Source organism: Dama dama, chromosome 4, assembly GCF_033118175.1.
Source record: "Dama dama isolate Ldn47 chromosome 4, ASM3311817v1, whole genome shotgun sequence".
In the NCBI taxonomy this organism is placed as follows: domain Eukaryota; kingdom Metazoa; phylum Chordata; class Mammalia; order Artiodactyla; family Cervidae; genus Dama; species Dama dama.
Window position 1 is genome coordinate 66,244,117 of NC_083684.1, and position 26,238 is coordinate 66,270,354.

The 26,238-nt window shown below is 40.5% G+C and overlaps 1 protein-coding gene and 1 non-coding gene across 7 annotated transcripts in view; both read left to right on the forward strand.

Moving 5' to 3' along the window:
* The window catches only part of LOC133054808 (zinc finger protein 83-like), a 38,124-nt gene extending 18,304 nt beyond the window's left edge, over positions 1–19,820 (forward strand). Inside the window, exons 1-6 of one of the 6 annotated variants that reach the window (XM_061140128.1) lie at positions 2,853–3,001; positions 5,873–5,981; positions 6,730–6,784; positions 6,927–6,973; positions 12,531–12,657; positions 18,055–19,820. In XM_061140128.1, the coding sequence (XP_060996111.1) occupies positions 5,928–5,981; positions 6,730–6,784; positions 6,927–6,973; positions 12,531–12,657; positions 18,055–19,748 (1,977 nt within the window). In that variant the 5' untranslated portion in view covers positions 2,853–3,001; positions 5,873–5,927 and the 3' untranslated portion in view covers positions 19,749–19,820. Of the gene's footprint in view, positions 1–2,852; positions 3,002–5,468; positions 5,675–5,872; positions 5,982–6,729; positions 6,785–6,926; positions 6,974–12,530; positions 12,658–17,188; positions 17,245–18,054 lie in introns of those variants that run through there. The other 5 variants (XM_061140130.1, XM_061140131.1, XM_061140129.1 and 2 more) reach the window with 5 other exon arrangements.
* LOC133055346 (small nucleolar RNA SNORA26) lies at positions 1,658–1,780 on the forward strand. The gene has a single exon (XR_009692633.1). It is a non-coding gene; the product is annotated as a small nucleolar RNA SNORA26 (small nucleolar RNA).
* Positions 19,821–26,238: the final 6,418 nt, after the last annotated feature.

Below are 26,238 nucleotides of genomic sequence, written 5' to 3' on the forward strand. Positions count from 1 at the left end.
TTCTTAGGTGGTGGGCATTTTGAAATTATAAATTTCCATTGCAATTCAAGGCAGTTATTCAAATAATGTTTAACATTGGTGATTTGTTGTAGGTTATGGGTTTCATGGAATTAGTGCATTTCATCTTATAATCTTGTAGAGTTTTTGTAAGAGTTCCTTTCTATTCTTTTCATGTCTGCATGGTCTGTAGTGATACTCCCTATTTTATCTAATATCAGTAATTTTGTTTAGTGTAAACAAAGAAGGGAAAAGTCACTTCTGGTAGACGCTGCAGTTATTCATATATAGTAATATTATGTACAGCCATTTATCAACCTTCTGTGAGATCATATATGTCTGCCCTTTGATATCAAGTTTGGTCATTAGACTAAGTCAACCCTCCCTTTCACTTGAGAGGATTCGCACTTCTTTGCCCATTTCATGCAAGCTTGTCTTTTTGAGTTCTGGGCCAATTTGGTATGAATGGAGAGGCATGTTTCAAGTTTAAATGGAAGCTTTCATAGCTTTTATTTGCTTCATGTAACCCTGTCTTTATTTTCCTGGGCTCCAAAATCACTGCAGATGGTGACTGCAGCCATGAAATTAAATGGCTCTAGCTCCTTAGAAGAAAAGCTATGACAAACCTAGATAACATAGTAAAAAGCATAGACATTACGTTGTGGACAAAGGTTCGTCTAGTTAGAGCTAAGGTTTTTCCAGTAGTCGTGTGGATGTGAATTGTACCATAAAGAAGGCTGAGTGCAGAAGAATTGGTGCATTTGAACTGTGGTGTTGGAGAAGACTCTTGAGAGTCCCTTGGACTGCAACATCAAATCAGTCAATCCTAAATGAAATCAGTCCTGAATATTCATTGGAAGGACTGATGCTGAAGCTGAAACTCCAATATTTTGGCCACCTGATGCAAAGAACTAACTCATTGGAAAAGACCCTGGTGCTGGAAAGATGAAAGGCAAAGGGAGAACGGGGACGACAAAGGATGAGATGGTTGGATGGCATCATTTGACTCAATGGACATGAGCTTGAGCAAGCTCCAGGAGTTGGTGATGGACAGGGAAGCCTGGTGTGCTGCAGTCCATAGAGTTGCAAAGAGTCAGACATGAATGAGTGACTGAACCCTGTCTTCTCTCTGCTTCAAGAATGGCCTTGGAAAAAGAATAGCCTTGGATAGACTGAAATTTTATGCCAAATTTCAGAATTTTAGATACAAGAAGTGAATAGTGACAAATGGTAAGAGGAAGTCTGGAGGGTGAGCTGTGTGATTTGATGCGTCCTCTGCCCCTTCTAAATCTATGAACACTTAGTCTTTACTTTCCTTGTAGCAATGTGACTGCTGAGTGATCAAGAAGGGTGAAGATTTCAAAACCCTTTTCATTTTTAGATTTTGTCTGATTTTCAGTAAAATGTTTGTCTCATATTTTCCCTAATATTAGCTACTAGTTAAATGGCCATCATAGTTGTAAAAAGAAAAAATAATTTCTTCAATATCCCATTTCCACCCATATTCCACCTAAATATTGGGAAATATCCCATTTCTCTCTTTTCTATAACAGAAAAGGTGAAAAGATGTGAGGGAGAGAGCATGTCAGTGCAATTGGTTATTTATCCTGATAGTATAATGAGAGATGCTTATTAAACTTAACTGCTATCACCCTTTCCAGTGCCCTTTTAAGGCTGACGCAGTGCCATAAGAGGCTAACACAGGAGGGTAAAGAAAGTCTCCATAAAACCCAGAGAAGAGATTTTTAGAACTCTTCTTTGTATCCTGTCTGGAGTCACAACTGAACCGGAAGATTTTAAGTCTTAGCAAATTTAAACCTGACCTTCAATAAATAAATAAACTTACTGCGATAATTATTTCAGTCTCTGTAAGAATATCATGCTTTGCAAATTAAACTCACAGTCATGTAAGTCAGCTATATCTCAAACTGGAGGTGGGAGCGGATATGATTTTAAAAGGCAAGTAAAACACTTGAGCAAAAAGAATGCAACTTACAAGATTTTTGTAAACATTGCATTTTTTAAATGTATTGCAGTGATTAGTGACAGAAATTACTGCATGCCATGGTGCTCCAGTCTCAGATGCTAGGTTATGTCCCTGAGGCTCTGGAACCAAGGCGTTGAGTTAGTCGTCCTGCCAGAATGAGGATTATAGAAAGGGAAAAGTATTCCGTGAGATGTCGGTGTGAAATGGCCCACTCTTCAGTGGGAGACTTCCATCACTCGGTCTAGTTTCGTAATACAGAGGGGCATGTCAGCTTCTTTTCCTTAAACTGTTCGGTTCAGTAGCTCAGTCGTGTCTGACTTTTTGTGACCCCATGGACTGCAGCACGCCAGGCCTCCCTGCCCATCACCAACTCCCGGAGTTTCCTCAAACTTGAGGAAAACTTGAGGTCCGTTGAGTCGGTGATGCCCTCCAACCTCTGTCGTCCCAGTTGCTCAAGTGAACTGTAATTGCCTCACAGAATCGGACACGACTGAGCATCTTCACTGGCACAGCAACCACTCAGAGTCGCACTTTTCCAACCGCCGAATTGCTTGCTCCTGGAGACCACAGCGTGCGAGCCACCTACTGGCAAAAGCAGGTTTTACTGTAACCATTCTCCACTTGTCAGGAGGAGACAGATTAGCTTCCCACCAAGGTAGCCTACACGGCTGTACGCTTTTACTCCCAAAGGTTCAAGACAGTAAGGTAACAGCACATTCGGGGCTCCTGGGAGGCGCCGGGTCCCGCCTGCCCTCCCGGGTCTGGGTTCACGCGCGGCCCGCACCCGCCCTGAGGCCGACGCCCCGCCCAGCCTCGCCGGAGGCCCTGCCTCTAAGGCCGCGCGTGCGCAGTTGATCACGGAACGGGAAGCGCGGAGCGCCGAGTGAACGTTCGACCGCCGCGGGTTAAACGTCCGCCTTCCGTGTGAATTCCTGCCGCGCCTCCGTCACGCACACCTCGGGGGCTTTGGAGTGACTAGGTACCTGACACCTCAGCACCTGGCCCTTCCACCCCCAGGTAAATCCAGAAGTCCCCGTGTAGGTCGGGTGTTTGGGTTTGGATTCGTCCGGAGGTCGGTCCCCTGCCTTGGCTCTTCTGCCTTCAGTCCACGTAGAAGCCGCCTTTCGCTGCATTTTCCGGCTGAAAAACCCGTTAGTCCCTCCGCTCCCCAGTTAAGCCCTCTTTTGCCCGGCGGATTGGCGCCCCTCTCCTCCCAGCCCGCTCTCTGGAGCCGTGGAGGGCAGCGCTGGCCTTCCCGCCCAGGGAGAGGCCCCGTCCTCCTGGCGGGACCTGGTGAAGCTCTTTTGTGTCGTTGGTGGCGGTGGAAGGGGTCGCCGCCGAGCTTCCACACCACAGCCCTTTCAGGCTCAGTGCAAAAAAAAAAAAAAAAAAAAAATTAGTGAGAGGCAAAGTGATAGATAAGCGATTTATTAGAATAGGAAGTTTGTGAGTCTTACAAGTGGGCAGCCGAGAGGATGCAAAGCCCAGAGAACTTACTGGGCTACAGAGGGAACGTGGCGGGGGCGGGGAGAAGACTTTCCTTGTCTGTCTTGTGTAGATGCCAGCCTTCCTGCATCAGTCCCTCCAACAGGTTGGGCAGGGGGGTTTTTTGTTGTTGTTCCTACCTGGTCAAGCTAGCTTCACAAATTAGTACTTTTTATGTGTGCACAGAGCGTGTGGTAATTTACTGGGCTCACTGAGCAGGATGTGGGGTTCATGTCACCCTTGTTACGATGTTTCGGGGTCCTCTTGAGCATCTGTTGAATAGCTTTGTTGCTAAGCAAGCGTGCTTGCTTGAGTAATCTTTAACTTGCAGGAGTCTCTGGTATTTATTCTACTGACAATCCCCTAGTGGGATTAACTATTTAATCACCTACTTTGTCCCTTCACTACCCTCCTTATCTCTGGGATTCAGGACAGCCCGCCCCTCTCCTGAGACCCCGTCCTCCCAGCCTCTCTGTCATCCCATCTCCTCAGGCCAGTCCTTCTACCCAGCAAGCCTCCCCTTGTAATGGGAGGTGACCTGAGCTAGCCTTGTGACACACAGTGGTCTTCTGTTCCAAATTCCACATGATGGAAAAAGTTGTTTTTTTTTTTCTGTAGGCAGATGTCTTACTCAGTCCTGTAAATACGTGGGCCAGAGGGCTCAGGAGAAGCAGAGGATGAGCAACTGAGAAAAACTGAGAATGAGAAAAGGATGAGGGAGAATCCATAGGGATAGAAACTGTGGGCAAGGGACTTGTAAAAAGAGTGAAATGAAAGCGATTAAGTATTGAAAATAGCAGGTGAATAAAGTAAATTTTTTAAAAGTTGGATCTCCAGGGACGGGAGATGTCAAGTTAAAAAAAAATGCATAATGTGAGGTTTGCAAGTAAAGTTTTATCTGGGGCAAAATGAGGACTGCAGTCCAGGAAACAGCACTTCACATAGCTCTGAGAAACGGCTGCAAAGAGGCAGGGGAAAGGTCAGTATATAGAGTTTGGTGAAGGGGCATTACATGCAATCAAGCACATATTTTTTTCCAGAAGTTTTCTACTACTCTTGTGAAGATTTGCTGATCACAAGGAACAGTCATCACCATGGAGGACTTTAGTGCTTTTGTAGATTTGGGGAGATACAAGAATTGGGCTCAGAAAATCGGCTCCTGAAAATATCTATCTGAAGACCTGTTGTGCCAGTTTCTCCCCCAACCACAGATGCCCCATTTCTGCTCTCCACTGTGAACTCCTTTCATGGGGTATTGTAGGTCAGCAGCTGCAGCGGCACATGAATTAATCCTTGTAGAGGTAGATAGGTAGATTGTTATTGTTTAGTTGCTAAGTCTTGTTTGACTCTTTGTGGCCCCCAGGACTGCAGCATACCAGGCTCCTCTGTCCTCCACTATCTCCCGAAGTTTGCTCAAACTCATACTCATGGAGTCGGTGATGGTGTCAAACCTTCTCATTTTCTGCCGCATCAGGGTCTTTGCTGATGTTGGCTGTTGCCATCAGGTGGCCAAAGGAACTTCAGTTTCAGCATCTGTCCTTCCAGTGAATATTCTTGGTTGACTTCCTTTAGGATTAACTGGTGTGATCTCCTTGCAGTCCAAGGGACTCTCAAGAGCCTTCTCCAGGACCACAGTTCAAAAGCATCAATTTTTTGGTGCTCAGTCTGCTTAATAGACCAGCTCTCACATCCAAACATGACTATTGGCATGTAGGTAGATGGCAAGTGCCAGTTTGTAGCTGACAGAGAGGAACATAAAGGGGCCTTGGATCAGCGGTGGGACGGGGGCAACAAAGGAGAGGCACTTCACACAGAGTGGGCTGAGAGGATGAAAGAGCTGGACACTTGGGCTGCAGAGCGGCATGGTGCTGGGAGAGAAGGAGGATCAAGTGTGACCACAAGAGGAAGAGAAAGCAGGAAGGACGCATCACCACCTGGAGTGTCAGAGAAGGGGGGAGAAGGGGAGTGGAAGAGAGGGAGAAGGGGTATAACTGGAGGGCAGAGAGAGAGCAGGGAAGGGGAAGAAAGAGGCAGAAACACAGATGGAGGACCGTCAGAAACGGTGCAGAGACCAAGCATGTCGAGGGGAACAGTTTACAGAGTGGGGCAGGACAGATGTGAGGGAGGAAACAGGACCAGCAGGAGAGCAGAGGGGAAGAAAAGAGACAGATAAACCGACTGAAATGGAAACACCTAGTCGAGCAGGTGGGTAGCGGGAACTGGATGCAAATGGATGGTGAGTTGTTTGGTTGTCGATAAGTTGTGATGTATGATTTCTTATTTTAGAATGTAATAAAATGTCTCTAATTGTACAGGTGAGGATGAGAATAGCAGAACTCGTGTCTTGTGCATTCTGTAATTCTTCGTATCAGAAAATAACTTGTATTTGCAAACCCTATTTAGCCAGGGGGCTGCTGCTGCTAAGTCGCTTCAGTTGTGTCCGACTCTTTGAGACTCCATGAACTATAGCCCGCCAGGCTCCTCTGTCCATGAGATTCTCAAGAATACTAGAGTGAGTTGCCACGCCCTCCTCTCAGGGGATCTTCCAACCCAGGGATGGAACCTGCATCTGTTATGTCTTCAGCATTGGCAGGCAGGTTCTTTACCACTAGCGCACCCTGTGATTTGATGTATTCAGTTGTGAGTCACCCCCTTCCCTTTGCTTGACGTGGGGCAGAGGACTAGGAGAGGACAAGTGGGGCAAGAAATGATTGAATCTGTCACTGCATGGTGCCTTTTAAAAGGAACACTGAGGACTTTCCTGGTGGTCCAGTGGTAAAGGATCTGCCTGCCAAGGCAGGGGACACAGGTTCGATCCCTGGTCCGGGAAGATCCTACATGCTGTGGGGCAACTAAGCCTGTGTGCTAAAACAAGAGAAGCCCCCACCATGAGAAGCCCACACACCGCAACTAGAGAAGAAGGCCTGATCACAGCAATGAAGACCCAGCATAGCCAAAAAATAAGTAAAGAAAAAGTCAATTAAAAAAAAAAAGGAACATTGAGAATGTTCCTTTTTGTGATGGGCTTACTGTTTTTTCTTATATCTTTACATATAATTCTTTTTGTAGCTTGGAAAAAAATTTTAGTTTATTCAGTTTCTGCGTCCCTGGAAATGATCATTAACTTTAGTTAATAAGCTTTGGTTCTCTTTTATAATTAAATCATTCTTTAAATAGTAATATAATACATTGTGATATTTTTAAAACACTGACAGCACAATTAGATGATAAAAATTCATTCTTTTGAAAATGTGTTTCAGGTTTCCTGGAGGCCTGCTTTTTTCTTCTTTCCCTTTGTACTGGAAAAGCTCTTTGGTACGTAATAAATAATTTTAGACCGTTTTGGTGGGTACTTGGTAAAGTTGTCAATGATCTTTTATATTAACAGACAAATCCTAGTTTTACCAGTTAGTCTAATATTTTGTTTTCTCCCTTTTCTCCCTTTCTCCCTGCTAAGAGGAAGAGGAGGAAACAGAACAGGAGTCAGAAATGGCTCTTTCTCAGGTAAAGTCATATTCTCAGCCTGTCCTTCAAATGCCCTTTTTTGGATTCTCTATTCTTCCCTGGCTCCAAAGTATCCTGCCTGACACTTGTACATTCATCCTCTTTTTCAAGAATATTTTGGCTGTTTTCTGGCTCTTGAGATTCCCTATGAATTCAGGAATGATTTTTTTTTTTCTTTAACTGCAAAAAAGGCATAGGAATTCCTTAAATCTGTATACTGTGCCTCCTGTGTAGAACCCTGGAGCCTAACCACTGGACTACCATGGAAGTCTCTCTTTGGGTCATTTTTTTTTTTTTAGAGAAAATTTTACAATGAAATTTTATTGGCTTGACTTGTAGTTTGCTATTCTAAGGAAAGAAAATGTTATCTGTTTTTAATCAGCTCGACTGCCTCTTAATGTCCGCTGAAAATTTATAGGGGTATGCCAGGTCTTGCTGGGTTGCAAATGAAGGAATTTTTTTAATCATATATTTTTATTTGCATTTTTTTCTATTTATTTATTTGGCTGCACTGGGTCTCAGTTTCAGCATTGCAGGATCTACAGTTTTTGTTGCAGCATTCAGGTTCTTTAGTTGCAACATGCGAACTCTTTGTTGCAGTGTGTGGGATCTAGTTCCTTGATCAGGGATGCAACCTGGGCTCCCTGTATTGGGAACATGGGGACTTAGCCACTGGACCATCGGGGAAGTCCCGTCCATTTTTTTAAATTTATTTTTAATTGGAGGTTAGTTGCTTTGCAATGTTGTGTTGGCTTCTGCCATACAAGAATGTGAATCAGCCATGGGTATACATATATCCCTTCCCTTGGGAGCCTCCCTCCCAGCCTAATTTGGTCATTTTAAAAGCATTAAGTTCCCACTTCAGGGTGTGTTTCTGTTTATATATATCTCCAGGGACTTTTGTTTTAAAGAAGGTTTAGTACTTTTCAGTGTAGAGGTCTTGCACCTACTTGTCTGATCTTTTTCCTAAGTTTTCTATGGGATTGTTCTCATTTTCTGTCGAAATGGTTCATTGTGTGTAGATAGAAATGCAGGTGATTTTCATATGCTGATATTTTATGCTGCAACTTTTCTAAATCTTTTCAAAAATTTTATTTTGTTATTTATTTATTTTTGTGCTGGGTTTCCTTGGCCGCACTATGTTTTTGTTGTTGCAACCAGGCTTTCCCTAGTTCAGGTGGGGCGGAGCCTATTCTTTAGTTGCAGTGCTCAGGCTTCACAAGGCGGTGGCTTCTCTTATTGTGGAGCATATTTGAGCATTACCTTGTTAGCATGTGAAATGAGTGCAGTTGTACGGTAGTTTGTACATTCTGTGGCACTGTCATTTGGGATTGACCTTTTCCAGTCCTTTGGCCACTGCTGAGCTTTCCAAATTTGCTGGCATATTGAGTGCAGCACTTTCACAGCATCATCTTTTAGGATTTAAAATAGCTCAGCTGGAATTCAGTCACCTCCACTGGCTTTGTTTGTAGTACTGCTTTCTGAGGCCCACTTGACTTCACATTCCAGAATGTCTGGCTCTAGGTGAGTGACCACACCATCGTGGTTATCCAGGTTGTTAAGAGCTTTCTTGTATAGTTCTTCTGTGTATACTTTCCACCTTAATCTCATCTGTTTCTCTTAGGTCATTGCCATTTCTGTCCTTTTATTGTGCTCGTCCTTACATGAAATATTCTGTCTCCAATTTTCTTGAAGAAATCTTGAGTCTTTGCCATTCTTTTGTTTTCCTCCATTTCTTTGCATTTGTAACTAAAGAAGGCTTTCTTTCCTCTCCTTGCTATTCTGTGGAACTCTGCGTTCAAGTGAGTATATCTTTCCCTTTCTCCCTTTCCCTTTCTCACTTCTCCTCTTTTCTGAGCTCTTTGTAAGCCCTCTTCAGACAGCCACTTTGCCTTCTTGCATTTCTTTTTCTTGAGGATGATTTTTGTCACTGCTTCCTATACAGTGTTACAAACATCTGTCCATAGTTCTTCAGGCACTCTTGTTTACCAAGTCTGATCCATTGAGTCTATTCATCACCTCCATTGTATGATCATAAAGGATTTGATTTAGGTCATACCTGAATGACTAGTGGTTTTCCCTGCTTTCTTCAATTTAAGTCTGAATTTTGCAATAAGTAGCTCTTGATCTGAGCCACAGTCAGCTCCCTCTCTTGTTTTTGCTGACTGTATAGAGCTTCTCCATCTTGGGCGGCAAAGAATATAATCAGTCTGATTTCGGTATTGGCCATCTGGTGATGTCCATGTGTAGAGTTGTCTCTTGTCTTGTTGGAAGCAAGTGTTTGCTATGACCAGTGCATTCTCTTGACAAAACTCTTTTGTTAGCCTTTGCCCTGCTTCATTTTGTACTCCAAGGCCAAACTTGCCTGGTACTCCAGGTATCTCTTGACTTCCTACCTTTGCATTCCAGTTCTCTGTGAGGAAAGGACATCTTTTTTTGGTTCTAGGATGTCTTGTAGGTCTTCATGAGACCCATTTTACTTTAGCTTCTTCAGCATTAGTGGTTAGAGCATAGACTTGTATTACTGTGATATTGAGTGGTTTGTGTTGGAGGTGAACAGAGATCATTCTGTCCTTTTTGAGATTGCACCCAAGCACTGCGTTTCAGATTTTGTTGGCTCTGTGGGCTGCTCCATTTCTTGTAAGGAATTCTTGCCCATGGTAGTAGATATAATGGTCATCTGATTTAAATTCACCTGTTCCTGTCCATTTTAGTTCACTGATTCCTAAGATGTCACTATTCACTCTTGCCATCTCCTGCTTGAACACGTCCAATTTACCTTGGTTCATGGACCTAACATTCCAGGTTCCCATGCAGTATTGTTCCTTATAGCCTCGGACATACTTTCACCACTAGACATATCCACAACTGAACATCATTTCCGTTTTGTCCCAGCTGTTTGATTTTTTTCTGGATTTATTAGTAGTCGTCATCCACTCTTCCCCAGTAGCATATTGAACACCTTCCAACCGGGGGGAGACAAGATTTAGGGAACACAAGCCCTCCTCACACCTTAGTTTTGTCGGAGACTCCACCTTTGAATCACTGTTATAAAACCCTTCATCAGATCCTCCGGGTTGATGTTAGATGTGACCGTATTTGTAATTATTAAATCTTCTTGGCAAATTTACCCTTTTCTCATTTCACAATGTATTTTGTGTCTCATGTTAGTTTTTTTCCTTAGGTTATTTTGTCTGATACTGTGCAGTAATTCCTGCTCTCTTAAGGATTGGATGTCTTTTTGCATCCTTTCACTTTTCGCATCCTTTCACTTTTCTACACTCTCCTGTTCATGGTTCAAACATTTGTGAATGTTTGCAGTTCCAGCTCTGACATGCTGTGTGTCTTGCTCCCACTCTTGTTTTCCTCCTGTCACTTCCTGCGTGGTCCCTGCTCAGGAACACTGTACTGTGGGGAGAGGCAGCACCCCCGGCCAGCCCCCTCCACTGCACTGCCATTTCAGCGAGAATTCAAGTGTTTCCTTCTGATCATGATGTATGGAGAATTATTCTTCCTTAACTACAATATATTTTTTCCATAACTTGTCTAAGTTTGACTCAATGTTTTAGGAGTCAGTGTTTACAGAAATAAATACCGTGTTTTAAATTGTAGTTATATATAGGTATTCCATAGAGGCTGTAGTTAAAGTTTCTTGCTTTTTTCCTGTTGGTACCATTTAGCACAGGTGACTCTTCCGTTGTTCCAAAAAATGCTGAAGTTCAAAAAAAAAAAATGCTGAAATTCACACATATAAAACTGATGATAAAAAATCATGCAAAAATATGTCCAGAGGGGATGGGCAGGTAATTTCCTCTATTTTATATATAGCAGAGAGTGTGTATATTTATTCCCAACCTCCTGGGAGTCTTAACTGTTGTCTCAAATTTTCTTTACATTGATTGATTTATCCTCTGTATTCTTATTGTTTACTTATTGCATACCGAATCCTGCACAGACCGCTGGGAGTAAAATAGTGAATTCTGTGAACTCACTCCTTTCTCTTAAGGAATTTCAGGCTAGTTAGGGGATACATAAGAGTGTTCTGTCCCTCCTTGTCCATTTGGGCCTTACCATTCCAGTACATTTTTGACGGCATCTGACAGCAAACACAGGAACAACCCTAAAAAATGAGGGATGGGGGCTTCCCTGATGGTCCAGTGGTTAAGACTCTGCACTTCCACTGCAGGGGGGCAAGAGTTCCATCCCTGGTTGGGGGAGCTAAGATCCTGCATGCCGTGCTGTAAGGCCAAAAAAAAGAAAAATGAGGGCTGGATGGGAGTAAGTAAACACTGAAGCTCCCTCACCACTCTGTGGGGGCAGTTCTGAGTTTGTTTCACAGACTTGCAGAGCATGTCCATCCACATAGAGCTCCAGTTGCCCATGGCTGCAACTTTCTCTTTCCCACTGGAACTTTCTGGAATGTTCCTTTCTGGACTGATGATGCTGGATATTTCTGGAATGATCTCTCAAATTATTTGCACTTGAAAAAAAAAAATGTCCCTAGACAACTTCTCTCATCTCAGTTATTTCTGCATTTGTAATGCATGTGTGTCCATAATTTCATGGATCTGCAAGTCCACGGTTTTGATAAGACATCATAATTTTAAAACGATGTACTGCATTTTATTGTAGTTGAAATTATATCATAAATATATTCTGTGGCCCTGCATTTTTTTCTACACTCTCCTGTTCATGGTTCAAATAGTAGTAAGATTACTAACATGTTACGTGTATGTGTTTGTGCGCCCACATCTGTAATGATCTTTTATTGCCTTCCGTGTTGTTCATTTTGACCTTATTTCAAGTTTTCTCAGGGAACCCTCTGTCAATGTGCTTCTAGTGCTTTTTTTTTTCCCTAATGCTCCTCTCGTACATCAATTTTTGCTTCTTTATCTTCAGTTCAAGACCGCATTCTCCTTAATTGAGGTTCTTGCTGTATGATTACTTAGCTTCTTGAACTAAGTTGAGTTTCTCCAGATGTCTCTGACACTTTTGTCTCTGTAGGACAGCATATATCTTTCTCTACTGAGCTATGATGTTGATTAAAAAAAAGTTCACAGCCATAAAGCATTTAGAGTATCTTCGAAGTATTCGAACACCTTTAGTCATTGTAATCATGGTTTAAGATTTTGACCTTTTTTTAAAGCACTGTTGACTCTGTCATTTCTGATGCCATCACTCATAGTGTAGCGTATCTAGATATGGAATAGCAGTCAGTGTATAACAAACACATACTCTGACATTTCTGGAGAAACTACTCATTATTGAATCTTATTTACTTGTATTTCATGTAGTGTCCACAAAAATGGACATTGATTTACGTCCACATTGGACATTAATCAACCTCCACATTGATTAGAGGTTATCATAATCTCTGGGTAAAAGCATAAGGAATTAAAACTAGAGACCCGTAATTTCCTCCAAATAGCTTTACTTGGATCTGTCAGAATATTAGAATATCAGCTGAGTTCATCCTTACCCCTCTCTCCTCTTCTCATTTTGTTTGAAAATAAGAGCTCTCCTCATGGCCCCTTGGTGAAATGTGTTTTCATTTCAGGCACAGTTGACCTTCAAGGATGTGGCCATAGAGTTCACTCAGGAGGAATGGGAATGCCTGGACCCTGCTCAGAGGGCCTTGTACAGGGACGTGATGGTGGAGACCCTCAGGAACCTAGTCTCCTTGGGTGAGGATGACTTCCCTCTGAAGTTGGGATCTGCCCTGGGGTATCACTGCATTTCCCACTGTGTGCCTCTTGGGAGCCCCGGTTTTACTTGACTGATCTGAAATCCCTATTGATTCCGACATGAAGAGCTTCAGGATGCAGCATCAGGAGTTTAAATCTACCTTTTCCTCTGACGATCTGCCCACTTCATGATACATCAGGAGTTCCAGAGCTTTTGTAGTTATAAAGCTCAATGGAAAACTTTTATTAGTTGGAGTCAGTGGAAAACTTTTAATATACCCATTTCCTGTTTCCTACGCATGTACTTTTGATTTAAAAGTTTTAGGAAAAGACTGTGTTTCTGTGCATTATACTGTTCCCTCTGTATTCAGGAGATAAACAGCAGGTGAATTTGGGAAATATTTTTCTGTTCCTCTCTGTATTCCCCTCAGTCTTCAGTTGAGCAAGGGACTAGGATTCTGGCAAAGCCACAGCAAGTCATGAGTCTTTCCTCTTATGTGCAGGTATTTCTGTTTCTTATCGGAATATTTTACCTACCTTGTAACAGGACAAAAAAGAGACCTGGTCTGTGCAGTGAGGTACATGCCTTTGAAGGTGTAACAGGTCATATCTTGGAAGGGCCGAGGGGAAGCCTCATTATTAATAGTGTGTACAGACTTTGCCCTCATCAGAGAATTCTGTGTGAAGTACAAACATTTACTTCTTTTTTTTTTAACATTTACTTCTTATCTGAACTCTCAGAGGAAATTTTTCTTCTCTGTAACTTAACTATGGGGTGGGTTTACTGGTTGACAGATTATTTTGATGGAGAATACTATTCATCGTATATTGTAATCTTTTTCTGCTATATAGAAAATAACCACTTCATGCTATATTGATATGGTCTGCATAGTCTACAATAAGAAATAAGAAATATCCCCAGAGCCTGGCTGATAAATCTTTCTGGGTGTTTTTCTGGTTTTGAGCAATGTCACAAAAGCCTGTCTCAATGGCATTGTGACAGTGATGTTCACATGTGCTACAATCATCCCCTTACATTCTCAGCAAGCAGTATAGGGATTTCGCTTCAGGATAACACTGTCCAAGTTCCCATTCTCGTTTGTGAGGCTGTTGTGTAAACTGTTACTGATGTCATCTTTTGATCACCTGTGTGCCATTGTTCTTTTTACATTGACAGCTAATTTTAAAACATCTAAGTTAGAGAACTTATGAAGTGGAATGATACTCTCAATAGGAACCATAATTCATTTTTTGTTTAATAGTCTGTCCTTCCCCCATTGGGTGGTCCAAATCCCCTTGTTGAACATGGGGATCCCCTTGGACCGCATACACAAGAATTTATTTCTCAGGCCTCTGTTGTATGCCACTGGTCTCTGTCTTTGTGCTAGTAGTACCACACTGCTTGGATTAGTTTAGGTTTCTGAGACTTTTAAAAGTAATTGTGAAACCTCCAGCTTTGTCCTTTTTAACTTTGGTTTTTCTGTTGAGTGTCTCTTTAAAAAAAAAAAAAAAATTATTTGACTGCACCAAGTGTTAGTTGCAGCATGTGGGATATAGTTCCCTGACCAGGGATGGAACCCAGGTCTCCTACATTGGGAGTATGGTGTCTTAGCCACTGGACCACAAGGAAAGTCCTTCAGTGTCTTTTGAGGTTGCATTTGAATCTTAACGATGGATTTATCTATTTCTTTAAGACACACTATCAGGGGTTTTATTAGGGATTGGGCTGAATCTGTTGATTACTTAGAGGAGATTGGGGTCGTTCAGAGTGGTATGAGCTTGGACTGTTGATCACTTCGGGTAGTATTTACATCCTGACCATGTTTACTTCTAGTCCATAAACTTGTGATGTCTGCATTAATTTGTGTCCCTTGGGATATTTTTCAGCTGTTTTTAGTTCATAGAGCAAATATCTTTGCCTTCTTCTATAAAGTTTTTCCAAGTACTTTATTTTTTTGATAATATTTTAAATGGAGTTGTCTTCTGAATTTCCTTCCTGATTTTTTTTTATTGTTAATATATAGAAACAGTATTGACTTTTGTTTGTTGGTTTTGCATATTGTTCTTTTTCTGAGTTCATTATTTCTTGTTTTTTTTGCAAACTATTCAAGGTGGTGGTATTTTTTTTTTTTTTTTTCGCCTTACCACATGGCTTGTGGGATCCTTGTTCTCCCAACAGGGATTGAACCTGGGCCCCTGACAGTGGAAGCGTGGAGTCCTAACCACTGAACTACAGGGAATTTCACGGGGTTTTTTACATATTAGAACATTTCATTTTTCAGAAGAGATGGATTTGCTTCATTTGCTATTAGGATTGGTTTTATGTCTTTTTCTTCTACCTACATGTTCTTGTTAGGAATTTCAGTAATTTTTCTTTTAGAAGTAGTGCAAACATCTTTGTTACATTCCTGGTCTTAGAGGAAAAGGTTTAAGTCATTCCCCATTGATTATGATGTTGGCTGTGGGCTTTTATTACATGTCCTTTATTGTGTTTAGGTCACTTATTTCACTTTCTAGTGTTTACTTTCATGTTTTTAGCATTTATGCCTGAGGGAACCTCTGGGAATGGGGAGGCTTGTGCCAGTTCACTCTCAGTGCAGTGTAAGGAGGAAGAGGGGAGTCGAAGGCCAGGAAATTGTCATGAACTTTCCTACGTTTTTCAGTCTAGTGTTTTAGGACAAGCATTTGCTTGGGTGCTGCCTCTTCTTTATTGGTTTGTTGAGTTTTCCCCAGTTGTTTTTCGTTTATTGTTTTTAACTTGGTTCCCTCATGGGTAATGCATGCCTATGGTTTACTATCCTGCTGATGTCACTCCCTCATGGTTTTGTTTTTCTTTGCAGAGTTTGGTAAATTAAGAAATTTAATGATATGACTTCCAGTATTTAGACAGGCTAGCTAAAAGAACACTGTCATGTTTAATAACAAGGGGTGTTGATGCAAATATTTTATATAACCAAAGTATGTTCTGTAATTAATAGTTTAGTAACAACAAAAAAAATAGTTTAGTAACATTTTTTTCTTTCTTTACTTAACTATCGTGATCATATCCTGAAATTGCTCAGGCTTTGACAAACACTTTCTGCTGTTTTTCCCCATACAAGGTGTTCTTGCCTAGCCAAGAGATCTTCATTCCAAAATCACAATCTCCCTCCTTTACTTTGCTCTGTTTGTGTGTGCACAGAATTAACTGATTCATCTCCTTCTGATGGTCTTCTCCTGGTTTTCACTTCTGCTTTCTGCTAAGAACATTACTGCACAGTCTCCTGAAATATTTTTCTGTTTATTGAACATATGCATAGAAATACAGTCATTGGAATATTCAGTTTGCATAGCAAATAGTATAGTAGATTGAAAGTTAATTTCCTTCTGCAGTGTTTAAATCTCATGTGGTTCTTTCCCATACTCATGCTATAATTCTCCTAATTAAAAATGGACCAGTAGTATACTATTGCTAAGCGAATTCTTTTAAGGTCAGTGTTTTATTTGTCCTCACCTAGTTATAATCACACAGATGTGCTCCTACATATGCATATACCCTGAGCTCCAATCAGTCCCTTTCTCAGTTCTGACCTTTGTTTATGTGATCCCTTGGAGTGGATGAAAAGGTTGTTATTTCCTAACATGTTTAAATTATTCTCCTCTCCTGAACTTCCCAATTTCCACTGCACTCTTCTACCACCCCTCCACCTTCCACATTACTCACACTGTAAAAATAACACCTCTGTATATTGAACAACTTTCTCCTGACCCAACCTAAATCACTGTGTGCAGCTGTGACAACTCAGAAACCATTTCCAGGAGGGGTGGCTAAATCCCCTTAGTAGTTACACAGCCCACTTCTTGCATCTCTCTTGAAGTTTTAGTCTAAGCTCCTGATATTTTTTGCAGTATTTTGTAATATACTGCTTGGGTGAGGGTCATGTTTAAGAATATACTCTCTCAGTCTCTAGGTCACAGTTGCCATCATGGTTCTTCCTACTTTCTGTGTCAGTTGGGGTCATGTACATTAATCTGTGATTCCACTTTCCTTACTTGAAAAATTGTGATAATTATCCTCAAGCCTTTAAAAAGAAATAGTATTTTCTTTTTTGTTTTTAGGTTTTTGTTTTTTTTTTTTTTTGGCCCCACCGTGCTGCTTGTGAGATCTTCCTTCGAGGAATGTAACTTTGGCCCATGGCAGTGAAAATACTGAGTTCTAACCACTGGACTACTCTTAAATTCCCAGAAATAGTGCAGTTTTTATATTAACAAGTCAAAATGTCTTTTGTATAAAAAGATACATGAATATTCTAGCATGTTTATTATGCTATCCCTTTTTTGCATTATATGTTGTATGCTTTTCTTTTCAATTTGTTCTCACCAATATGGTGTATCAACCTAGTTAAAGGAAATTCACTCTTTATTACATACATTTTGGAGCCAAAGAACTGGATATTTTAGGGTACTGCAGAATTAGGGAATTGCTCTATTTAATGGCTGTTAATATAAATGGAGAATATTTCATTTACTAATCTTTAATTTTGATTTACAGAAGGTGGCCTTTCTGAATGTTTTATGCTGCTCCATGGGTACATAGTTTTACAGGAGGTACTTAGAACATTTTATTTTTAAAAAAACTTTTTTATCATATGCACCATTTTCTCTATTCTTTGTTTCCCAATTTGAAACTACCACTCATTGAGATTAATCATTGAATAATTTAGTTTTGGATTACTTACTGTTACAGTAGATTTTGTCTGGTTTTTAGCATTCATTTGTATTTAACAAGTATGACCAATATATATATAATATTCTTTTCTCCTCAGTTTTGAGGCACCAGTGGGTATGTTTACTGCTAATTGGTATGTGCTTTGGTGTCATGGTTGAAAATTATACTTTCTTGGATTGGTAACAAAAGTTTTTCCAATGTGAGTGTTCTTATTATAGGTTGTTTGAATTTGTTGTTGTTCAGTTGCTAAGTTGGTTCTGTCTCTCTGCGACCCTGGGCATGCAGCTCGCCAGGCTTCCTTGTCCTTCACTGTCTCCCAGAGTTTGCTCAAATTCTTGTCCATTGAGTCAGTGATACTAGCTAACCATCTCATCCTCTGCCACCATTTTCTCCTTTTGCCTCAGTCTTACCCAGCATCAGGGTCTTTTCCAATGAGTTGGCTCTTCCCATCAAGTGGCCAAAGTGTTTGAAATTTAGATGCCCTAAAATTAAGTAAAATTATTGCAGATCAGTTTACCTTTAGTAAAGAATCATTCCATTTGTGTTTGAAAAGTTTTTATGTCATGGTTGGCAATTTTCATAACTCCTTTTTGTGTAAGTACTAGTTTGGTGTAATACCATGTTTTACATGAAATATTTATTTATGAGTTGTAATAAATAAGATACTTACAGTTTTTTGTATCTTGTAGATATCTCTCATATACTTGTGATCAAGAAACTACAACTAAATGCAAAAACTGATAGAGGAGAAGAATTCCAAACAGTGATATTGGGAAGACACGAAAGGAATAAAATCAAAGATTTTTACTTCAGGGAAATCCAGGAAAATATATATGACTTTGAGTCTCAGCCAAGAGATGAGGAAAGAAATTACAATGGAAAGCGTATAACGCATGACAAAAATCTCACCGATGAGAGAGAGGAACATGGTAGAAGTATTGCAGGAATCAAGCCTATTGAAAACAGGCTTGCATTAAGCTTTTGGGATGACCTGCATGTTTATAAAAGTGAAGAGAAGATTGATGAATTTAATCAAGCTGACAAGAGTATTAGTATTAGTGCCTCATTTTCACTACTTCAAAGAATTTCTCTCCTTGTCCAAACCAACATTTCTAATTCATATGGGAATGATTTCATGCATCCTTCAATACTAACACAAGACCAGAGCACACATATGGAAAGCCCTTACAAATGTAATCAGAGTGGCAAAACCTTTCATCAGGGCTTGAACCTTACCCAACATCAGTTTATCCATACAGAAGAGAACATGTTTAATTGTGATGTGTGTCGCAAAGTCTTTAGTCGACATTCAGACCTTGCTATTCATCAGACAATTCATACTGCAGAGAAATCTTACAAGTATAACAAGTGTGGCAAAACCCTTTACCATGGCTTGCACCTCACTGGACATCAGATAATCCATACAAAAGAGAACTTATATAAATGTGATATATGTGAAAAAGTGTTTACTCAAAGTTCATATCTTACAGTTCATCAGAGAATACATACTGGAGAGAAACCATACAAGTGTAATGAATGTGGCAAGGTGTTTAGTCAGAATTCATACCTTGCAAAACATCGCAGAATTCATACTGGAGAGAAACCTTATAAATGTAATGAGTGTGGCAAGGTCTTTCATCACAAGGCCAACCTTGCAAGTCATCAGAGACTTCATACTGGAGAGAAACCTTATAAGTGTAATGAATGTGGCAGGGCTTTTAGTCAGAAAGGAAACCTTGCAAGTCATCAGAGAATTCATACTGGAGAGAAACCTTACCAGTGTAACGAGTGTGGTAAGATGTTCAGTAGTAGATCAACCCTCGTCAGTCATCAAGTCATTCATACTGGAGAGAAACATTACAAATGTAATGAGTGCGGCAAAACCTTTTATTTTGGCTCACACCTCAAACAACATAAAATCATCCATTCAGGAGATAAACCATATAAATGTGATGTCTGTGGGAAAGTCTTTGGTCAAAATTCATACCTTGCAGTTCATCGGAGAATTCACACTGGGGAAAAACCTTACGAATGTAAAGACTGTGGCAAAATCTTTAATCATAGCTCGAACTTCAAGAGACATCAGATAATCCATACAGGACAGAAATTATGTAAATGTGATATATGTGGCAGAGTCTTCAGTTTTAATTCATATCTTGCAAGGCACCGAAGGACTCATACTGGAGAGAAACCTTACAAATGTAACGAGTGTGGCAAGGTCTTCAATAGGAATTCAAGTCTTGCAATTCATCAGAGAATTCATACTGGAGTTAAACCTTACAAATGTAATGAGTGTGGCACCTGTTTTAGTCGAAAGGCGTACTTGGCAAAGCATCAGAGTGTTCATACAAAAGGGAAACCTTTCAAAAACAAAGACTGTTGAAAACCTTTCATTAGATCTCAACTATCACTCCACACCAGGTAATAAATACAAAGGGGAAATCATTTAACATGATATACGTGGGACTGTCTTCATTCATTCAAAATTGACACTGTATATTCTTGAGAAATTCATAGTGGAGAGAAATTTGCACATGTCATGAGAGTGGCAAAGCCTTGCCATTACATAATCTGTACTAGGCAGAAACTCTAGAAATACGCTGAATGTCTCAAAGTCTCCAGTCCACATTGATAACCTTAACATGAACTGAAGTTTCATTTTGGAGAGAAACCTGACAAGTATTATGATGAGTTTCATAAATCCATCAGTGTATTTTGAAACCTACCTTTCCATCAGGTAATCCACATTGATGATGAACATTAAGGATGTGTTTTAATTTATCAGGTGTTGCCATCTTAGACTTCATTGAAGATATCATCCTGGAGAGAGAAATCAGATAAGTATGTTTAGTTGACCAGCCTTTAGACAAGGAATTCATTCACCAAAGATTTCTTTCTGGAGATTATTACCTCACAAATGCCAGGAATGGGCAAAACCTTTACTTGGGGCTCACATTCTACCCATCATCAAATAATCTGTGCTGGATAGAACATTACAGATGTAATAAATGGGGCAAGGTTCCAAATTAGTGCTCACTCATGACTTAATATTGGAATATTTATCCTAGAGAGAAACCATACAAATATAATATGTGTGGCAAGGATTTTATCCAAAGATAAGATGGGAGAGTTACTGGAGTCCCTTAAATGCAACAAGTGTGGCAAAATCTTTACCTTGAGTTCAAGTATGAGGCAACAATGGAGGGTCCATTGAAAAGAAACCCTACAGACATATGAGCAAAAGCTTTATCCTAACTGCACAATTCACCAGACTTCTCACATGTGTCTTTTGAGGGAAACCACACAAACTAATATGTGCTAAGGCTTGTACCTGAAGATGAAACCTCTGAAACATAGAGGATTTAGTTTGGAAAGCAGTGTTTCACATGTAATAAATGTTGTAAAAAGTTTTTGTCAAGTAGCTCCAGTTTTGATGTAATGATAGAATTCATACAGGTTAGAAACGATAGCAATTTACTGAATGTGGAAAGAATTTGATGAAATGATGCATCCTGAGATTTCATCACAAAGCTCATGCTCTTGGGGATAATCCTTAACAAATATAATGAATTTGGTGAATTTTTTGCACAATTCTTAAATTAGCCTACATATCAAAGAACCTATAATAGGAATAAGTTAAGGCTTTAGTTCTCCCAAGAGTAATGTGAGATTGTTACGCACTTCAGAGTCATTAGAAGTCACAGAATGTTAAAACTTAGGAAATGATGTGTATATGACATACAGAAGAACATACGTGTAAATGGCCAAGTATCTAAGTGTGTAAATGTTCTATTGAGCTTTCTTGAACTCCGCATTACTATTTATGCCTTTCAACCTTAATTTTGAAGTCTGTTGATCTTACACCTTCATTACAGGCCTTTGATGATGGTCTCTGGGAAGGAGTCAGTAAGGTGAAGGAGCTGGCTTCATTAGGTGTGGTTCATTCACATCCATGTTCCCTGGAAAAACAAGGACCCTGAATTACCAAATTCAGCATCAGGAAGGGCTCTAGAGAATAGTGTAAAATTGCTGTTGCCCATTGTGCTTGTTATATTCATGGTCCATGGATTGATCACAGTGGACAGAATCCTCTACTAGGTAACTGTGAGCAAAGCAGTAAGGATATTAAGGGGCTTGACTATTCATGAGAGGAGAGGGACATTTACTAGGGATGGATTATGTCGTAGGAACAGTGCCCAGAAAAAGTTGGTTGTTTTCTCCATTGCATGGGAATAAGTGTTATTTACATCTGTGTGTTTTGTTTTGGCCACGTCATGTGGCATGCATGATCTCAGTTCCCTGGCCAGGAATCAAGCCAGTGCCGCCTAGAGTGGGCACATACAATCTTAGCTACTGGACTGGCAAGGAAGTCCCTGCATCTGTGTTTAATGAGAAATTAGTCTTATTCTTAGGAATTGAAGGGAGAGCAGTTTATATGAGAGGAAAATTTAATTACTGGGTGAGGCTTGTTGGAGGTGAAGCTTACAGTTTGAACTTCCAGTTTGTCTCAAAGGAAGGCGTCCTCAGGCTTTAAAAAAAAAAAAAAGTTTGTCCAGATAGGCTGAAAAAGAAGAGGTTTTTCCTGAGCACTAAAAGGTTTCAATAATCAAATAGCAAAAAAAAGGAGTTGGGAATTCCTTGGCGGTTCAGTTGTTAGGACTCAGTACTTTAACTGCCAAGCTCACAGGTTCAGTTCGTGGTCAGGAAACTAAGATCCTGTAGTCCCAGAAAAAAATTTTCTAATGGAGTCAGACTTCATAAAACACTGAGACAGAGCCCTCTTGCCTATCAACTTACGTCCCTCACAAGCGTATACTTCTTGCCCGTCACTTTGCTTCTTGCTGAATTCCTTCTGTGCTGAGACGCAAAGAACCTGAGCCTCAGTAAGTCCAGGCTCCAGATACTGAAACCCCCACCAGGTGGGAGACACTAAGCCTGCTGCCCACCAGCAGGTAGAACCCAGAGCAGTTGGAGCCAGAAGGTTTATGAGGCTGACTGCCACTTACCTCACCACCAGCCAATCAAAGGAGAGTTCACGAGCTGACCACACCCACTTTGAGCCATTACTATAGAACTCCTCACTACCCCCTCTTGTTTGAGACACAGTTTTGAGGGCATTAGCCCACTGTGGCCCGTTTGCTTGGCAAAGCAATAAAGCTATTCTTTTCTACTTCATTCAAAAAGAAGGGGAAAAGGAAAAAAAAAAAAACAACAACCGAATGCTTATTCCTGAAATTCTTGGCTTTCTGACTTGGAAGAGCACACTTATGTTCATGCTAATAATTTATTAACATTTCTTTTCCACAGTACACACATATCCTGTTGTTTAATATGGTTCTTGAAGATGCTTGTAAAATTAATCTGTTGGAGATATTTTTACCCTAGTTTAGTAAAATCTTTGGAAATGTTTATTTAGATAATATGAAAGTGTACTCCAGCAATTTTCCAAGTGTTTTTAAAATTTCAGTTTCAAATTAGGCTAGTATGCAATGTGTTACATTACTTTTCTAGTGTAATAAAAAGTGTTTTCAGTTTTCCTTAGCAATATTTTTTCTACCACGCATATTTGTCCTGTTTTATCGCCAGGGATTACTGGGTTGTTTTGGGACTCCTGTGACGTGATAATGCCTATAAGGCGATGACAGGTACAAAGTAGTTGCAGTGTAAACATGAAGAACAACAGTTACTTTGGGGCTATCATTCAGGGAAAGAACTGAGATGGCAAAAGGATGACATGAAATCTTTTTGTAGGACACTCAACATCCTCGACATAGAATTTGTTTGTAACCAAGAATAATGTATTTGATAAGTGATCTTGATTTTTATTTGTATTTTTAGTTGAGCTTCATTGCTTGCAGGATCTTAGTTCCCCAACCAGGGATTGAACCTGGGCCCTGCCGATAAAAGAGAGTCATAACCACTGGACCACCAGGGGATTCCCTGATTTATATTACCTTTGATATGAATTCTTTGATTCATTTCTGTTACTAATATTTTATGATGAATTTTTTAATCTTCACATGGATTGATCATTTTACTTTTCTCTTTTTTCTTTTTCATTTTACTTTTTTCTATTTTTCTAGTTTTGTTTCCCAGTAATTCTGGCCTTATAAACCGAGTTGACAAGTGCTTTCACCTTTTCTTAAAAATAAATCACATATAATTACTGGTAATTCTTTTTCAAAAGTTTGATAGAATTGTCAAATGCCATTGTTGCAAATTTTTAAGATTACTTTTTGTAAAGGAGAGCCCCTGATGTTGACTGTTAGGCAACAGTCCTCCACAAGACTTCGAGGAAAAGTGAAGTGGAGACATTTATTACTCAAATTCTGGTGGAGATTCATGGTATAGCTGGAGGGAACATGTAAGAAGTCCTGCAGGGTCTCTGCAGAGCATGGGACATATACCTTTATTAAGATCCACAGGTGGGTTGTTTGGATTGGACTGTTCAAATTCAAAAGAGTAGGAATTGCTAAGCTTCAGTCAGGGGAGGGGAGTCATATCTAAAAAAAGAAGGGCAAGGCAGATGGTGATGGGGAGTATGGTTCTCACAACAGCAGTTCAAGGAGTCATACCCTGTGTCTGCTGTTACTTAGGATGTACTGTCAAGGGAAAGGGCAATGTCAGTTCAAGACCCCTGCAGAGCACTTGTGGTTAGTTGCTCAGTAGCGTTCGACTGCGACCCCAGGGACTGTAGCCCACCAGGCTCCTCTGTCCATGGGGATTCTTCAGGCAAGAACCCTGGAGCCGGTTGCCATGCCCTCCTCCAAGGAATCATCCCAATCCAGGGATCAAACCCAGGTCTCCTGCATTGCAAATGGATTCTTTACTGTCTGAGCCACCAGGAAAGCTGGCAGGACAGTAGGCTACACCAAATGCACCAGCACTCATATGAGGGAGGAGTTTGAGCCTTCACAGTCACTGCTTTTGGGTTTCTCAGACGGTGGGCATTTTGAAATTACAAATTTACATTGCAATTCAAAACAATTACCCAAATATGTTTCACATAGGTGATTTGTATGTTATGGGTTTCGTGGAATTAGTGCACTTCATCTTAAATCATGTCAAGTTTTTGTTAAGAGTTCCTTTGTATCCTTTTCCTGTCTGCGTGTTCTGTAGTAATATCCCTTATTTAATATCAGTAATTTTATTAGTGTAAACAATGGAGGGAAAAGTCCTAACAGAAGCTGCAGTTATCATATATAGTAATATTCAGTTCACTTCAGTTGCTCAGTTGTGTCCAACTCTTTGCGACCCCATGGACTGCAGCATGCCAGACCTCCCTGTCCATCACCAACTCCTGGAGTCTACCCAAACTCATGGCCACTGAGTCGGTGATGCCATCCAACCATCTCATCCTCTGTCATCCCCTTCTCCTCCCGCCTTCAATTTTTCCCTGCATCAGGGTCTTTTCAAATGAGTCAGTTCTTCCCATCAGGTGGTCCAAGTGTTGAAGTTTCAGCTTCAGCATTAGTCCTTCCAATGAATACTCAGGACTGATCTCTTTTAGAATGGACTGGTTGGATCTCTGCAGTCCAAAGTAATATTATGTACAGCTATTTATCAACATTCTGTGAGATCATACATGTCTGCCCTTTCATATCAAGCTTGGCTACTGGACTAAGGCAACCCTCCCTTTCACTTGAGAGAATTACACTTCTTTGCCCATTTCATGCAAGCTTGTCTTTTTGAGTTCCTGGGCCAATCTGGTATGAGCAGAGAGGCATGTTCCAAGTTTAAATGGAAGCTTTCAAAGCTCTTATTTGCTTCTTGTAACCCTGTCTTGTCTATACTGCAAGAATGGTCTTGGATAGACTGAAATTTTATGCTGAATGACAGGATTTTAGAAACAAGAGGTGAATAAAGATAGATACAGGAAGAGAAAGTCCAGAGGGTGAGGTATGTGATTTGATGGCTCCTCTGATCCTTCTTTCTGAATCTATGAGCACTTAGTCTTTACTTTGTAGTAGCATGGCTGGTGAATGACTAAGAAAGGTGAAGGTTGAGACCAAAACCCTCTTCATTTTTAGATTTTTGATTTTCAGCAAAACATTAGTCTCATGTTTTTTCCAAATATTAGCTACTAATTAAGTGGCCATCATAGTTTTAATAAATGTGAATTTTTGAATTTCGTATTTCCACCTAAAGAACATGAAAAAGGGAAAATATGTTAGGGCTGGAGCATGTCAATAGTTTGTTCTTTATCCTGAGAGTATAATATTAAAAGATACATGCTTAATAAACTTAACTGTGGTAATTATTTGCCTATGTAAGAATACCATGCTGTACAACTTAAACTCACAGTCATGTTCAGTTCAGTCCAGTCACTCAGTCGTGTCCGACTCTTTGTGACCCCATGAACCACAGCACGCCAGGCCTCCCTGTCCATCACCAACTCCTGGAGTTTACTCAAACTCGTGCCCATCGAGTCAGTGATGCCATCCAGCCATCTCATCCTCTGTCGTCCCCTTCTCCTCCTGCCCCCAATCCCTCCCAGCATCAGGGTCTTTTCCAATGAGTCAACTCTTCACATGAGGTGGCCAAAGTACTGCAGTTTCAGCTTCAGCATCAAGCCTTCCAATGAACATACAGGACTGATCTCCTTTAGGATGGACTGGTTGAAGTAGGGTGTATATCAATAAAACCAGGGGTGGGAGGTAGGAAGTGTAATGTACTTTTAAAAGGCAAAACACTAGGAAGGAGAATGCAATTTATAAGAACTTATTTTTAATGATTTGCATTTTTAAAAGCAACGGTTAGTGACAGAAATTATCACATGACTTAGTGCTCCAGTCTCAGATGACAGGTTCTGTCCTGAGGCTCTGGAACCAGGAGAGTGTTGAATTTGTCGTCCTGGCTGAAATAATAGAAAA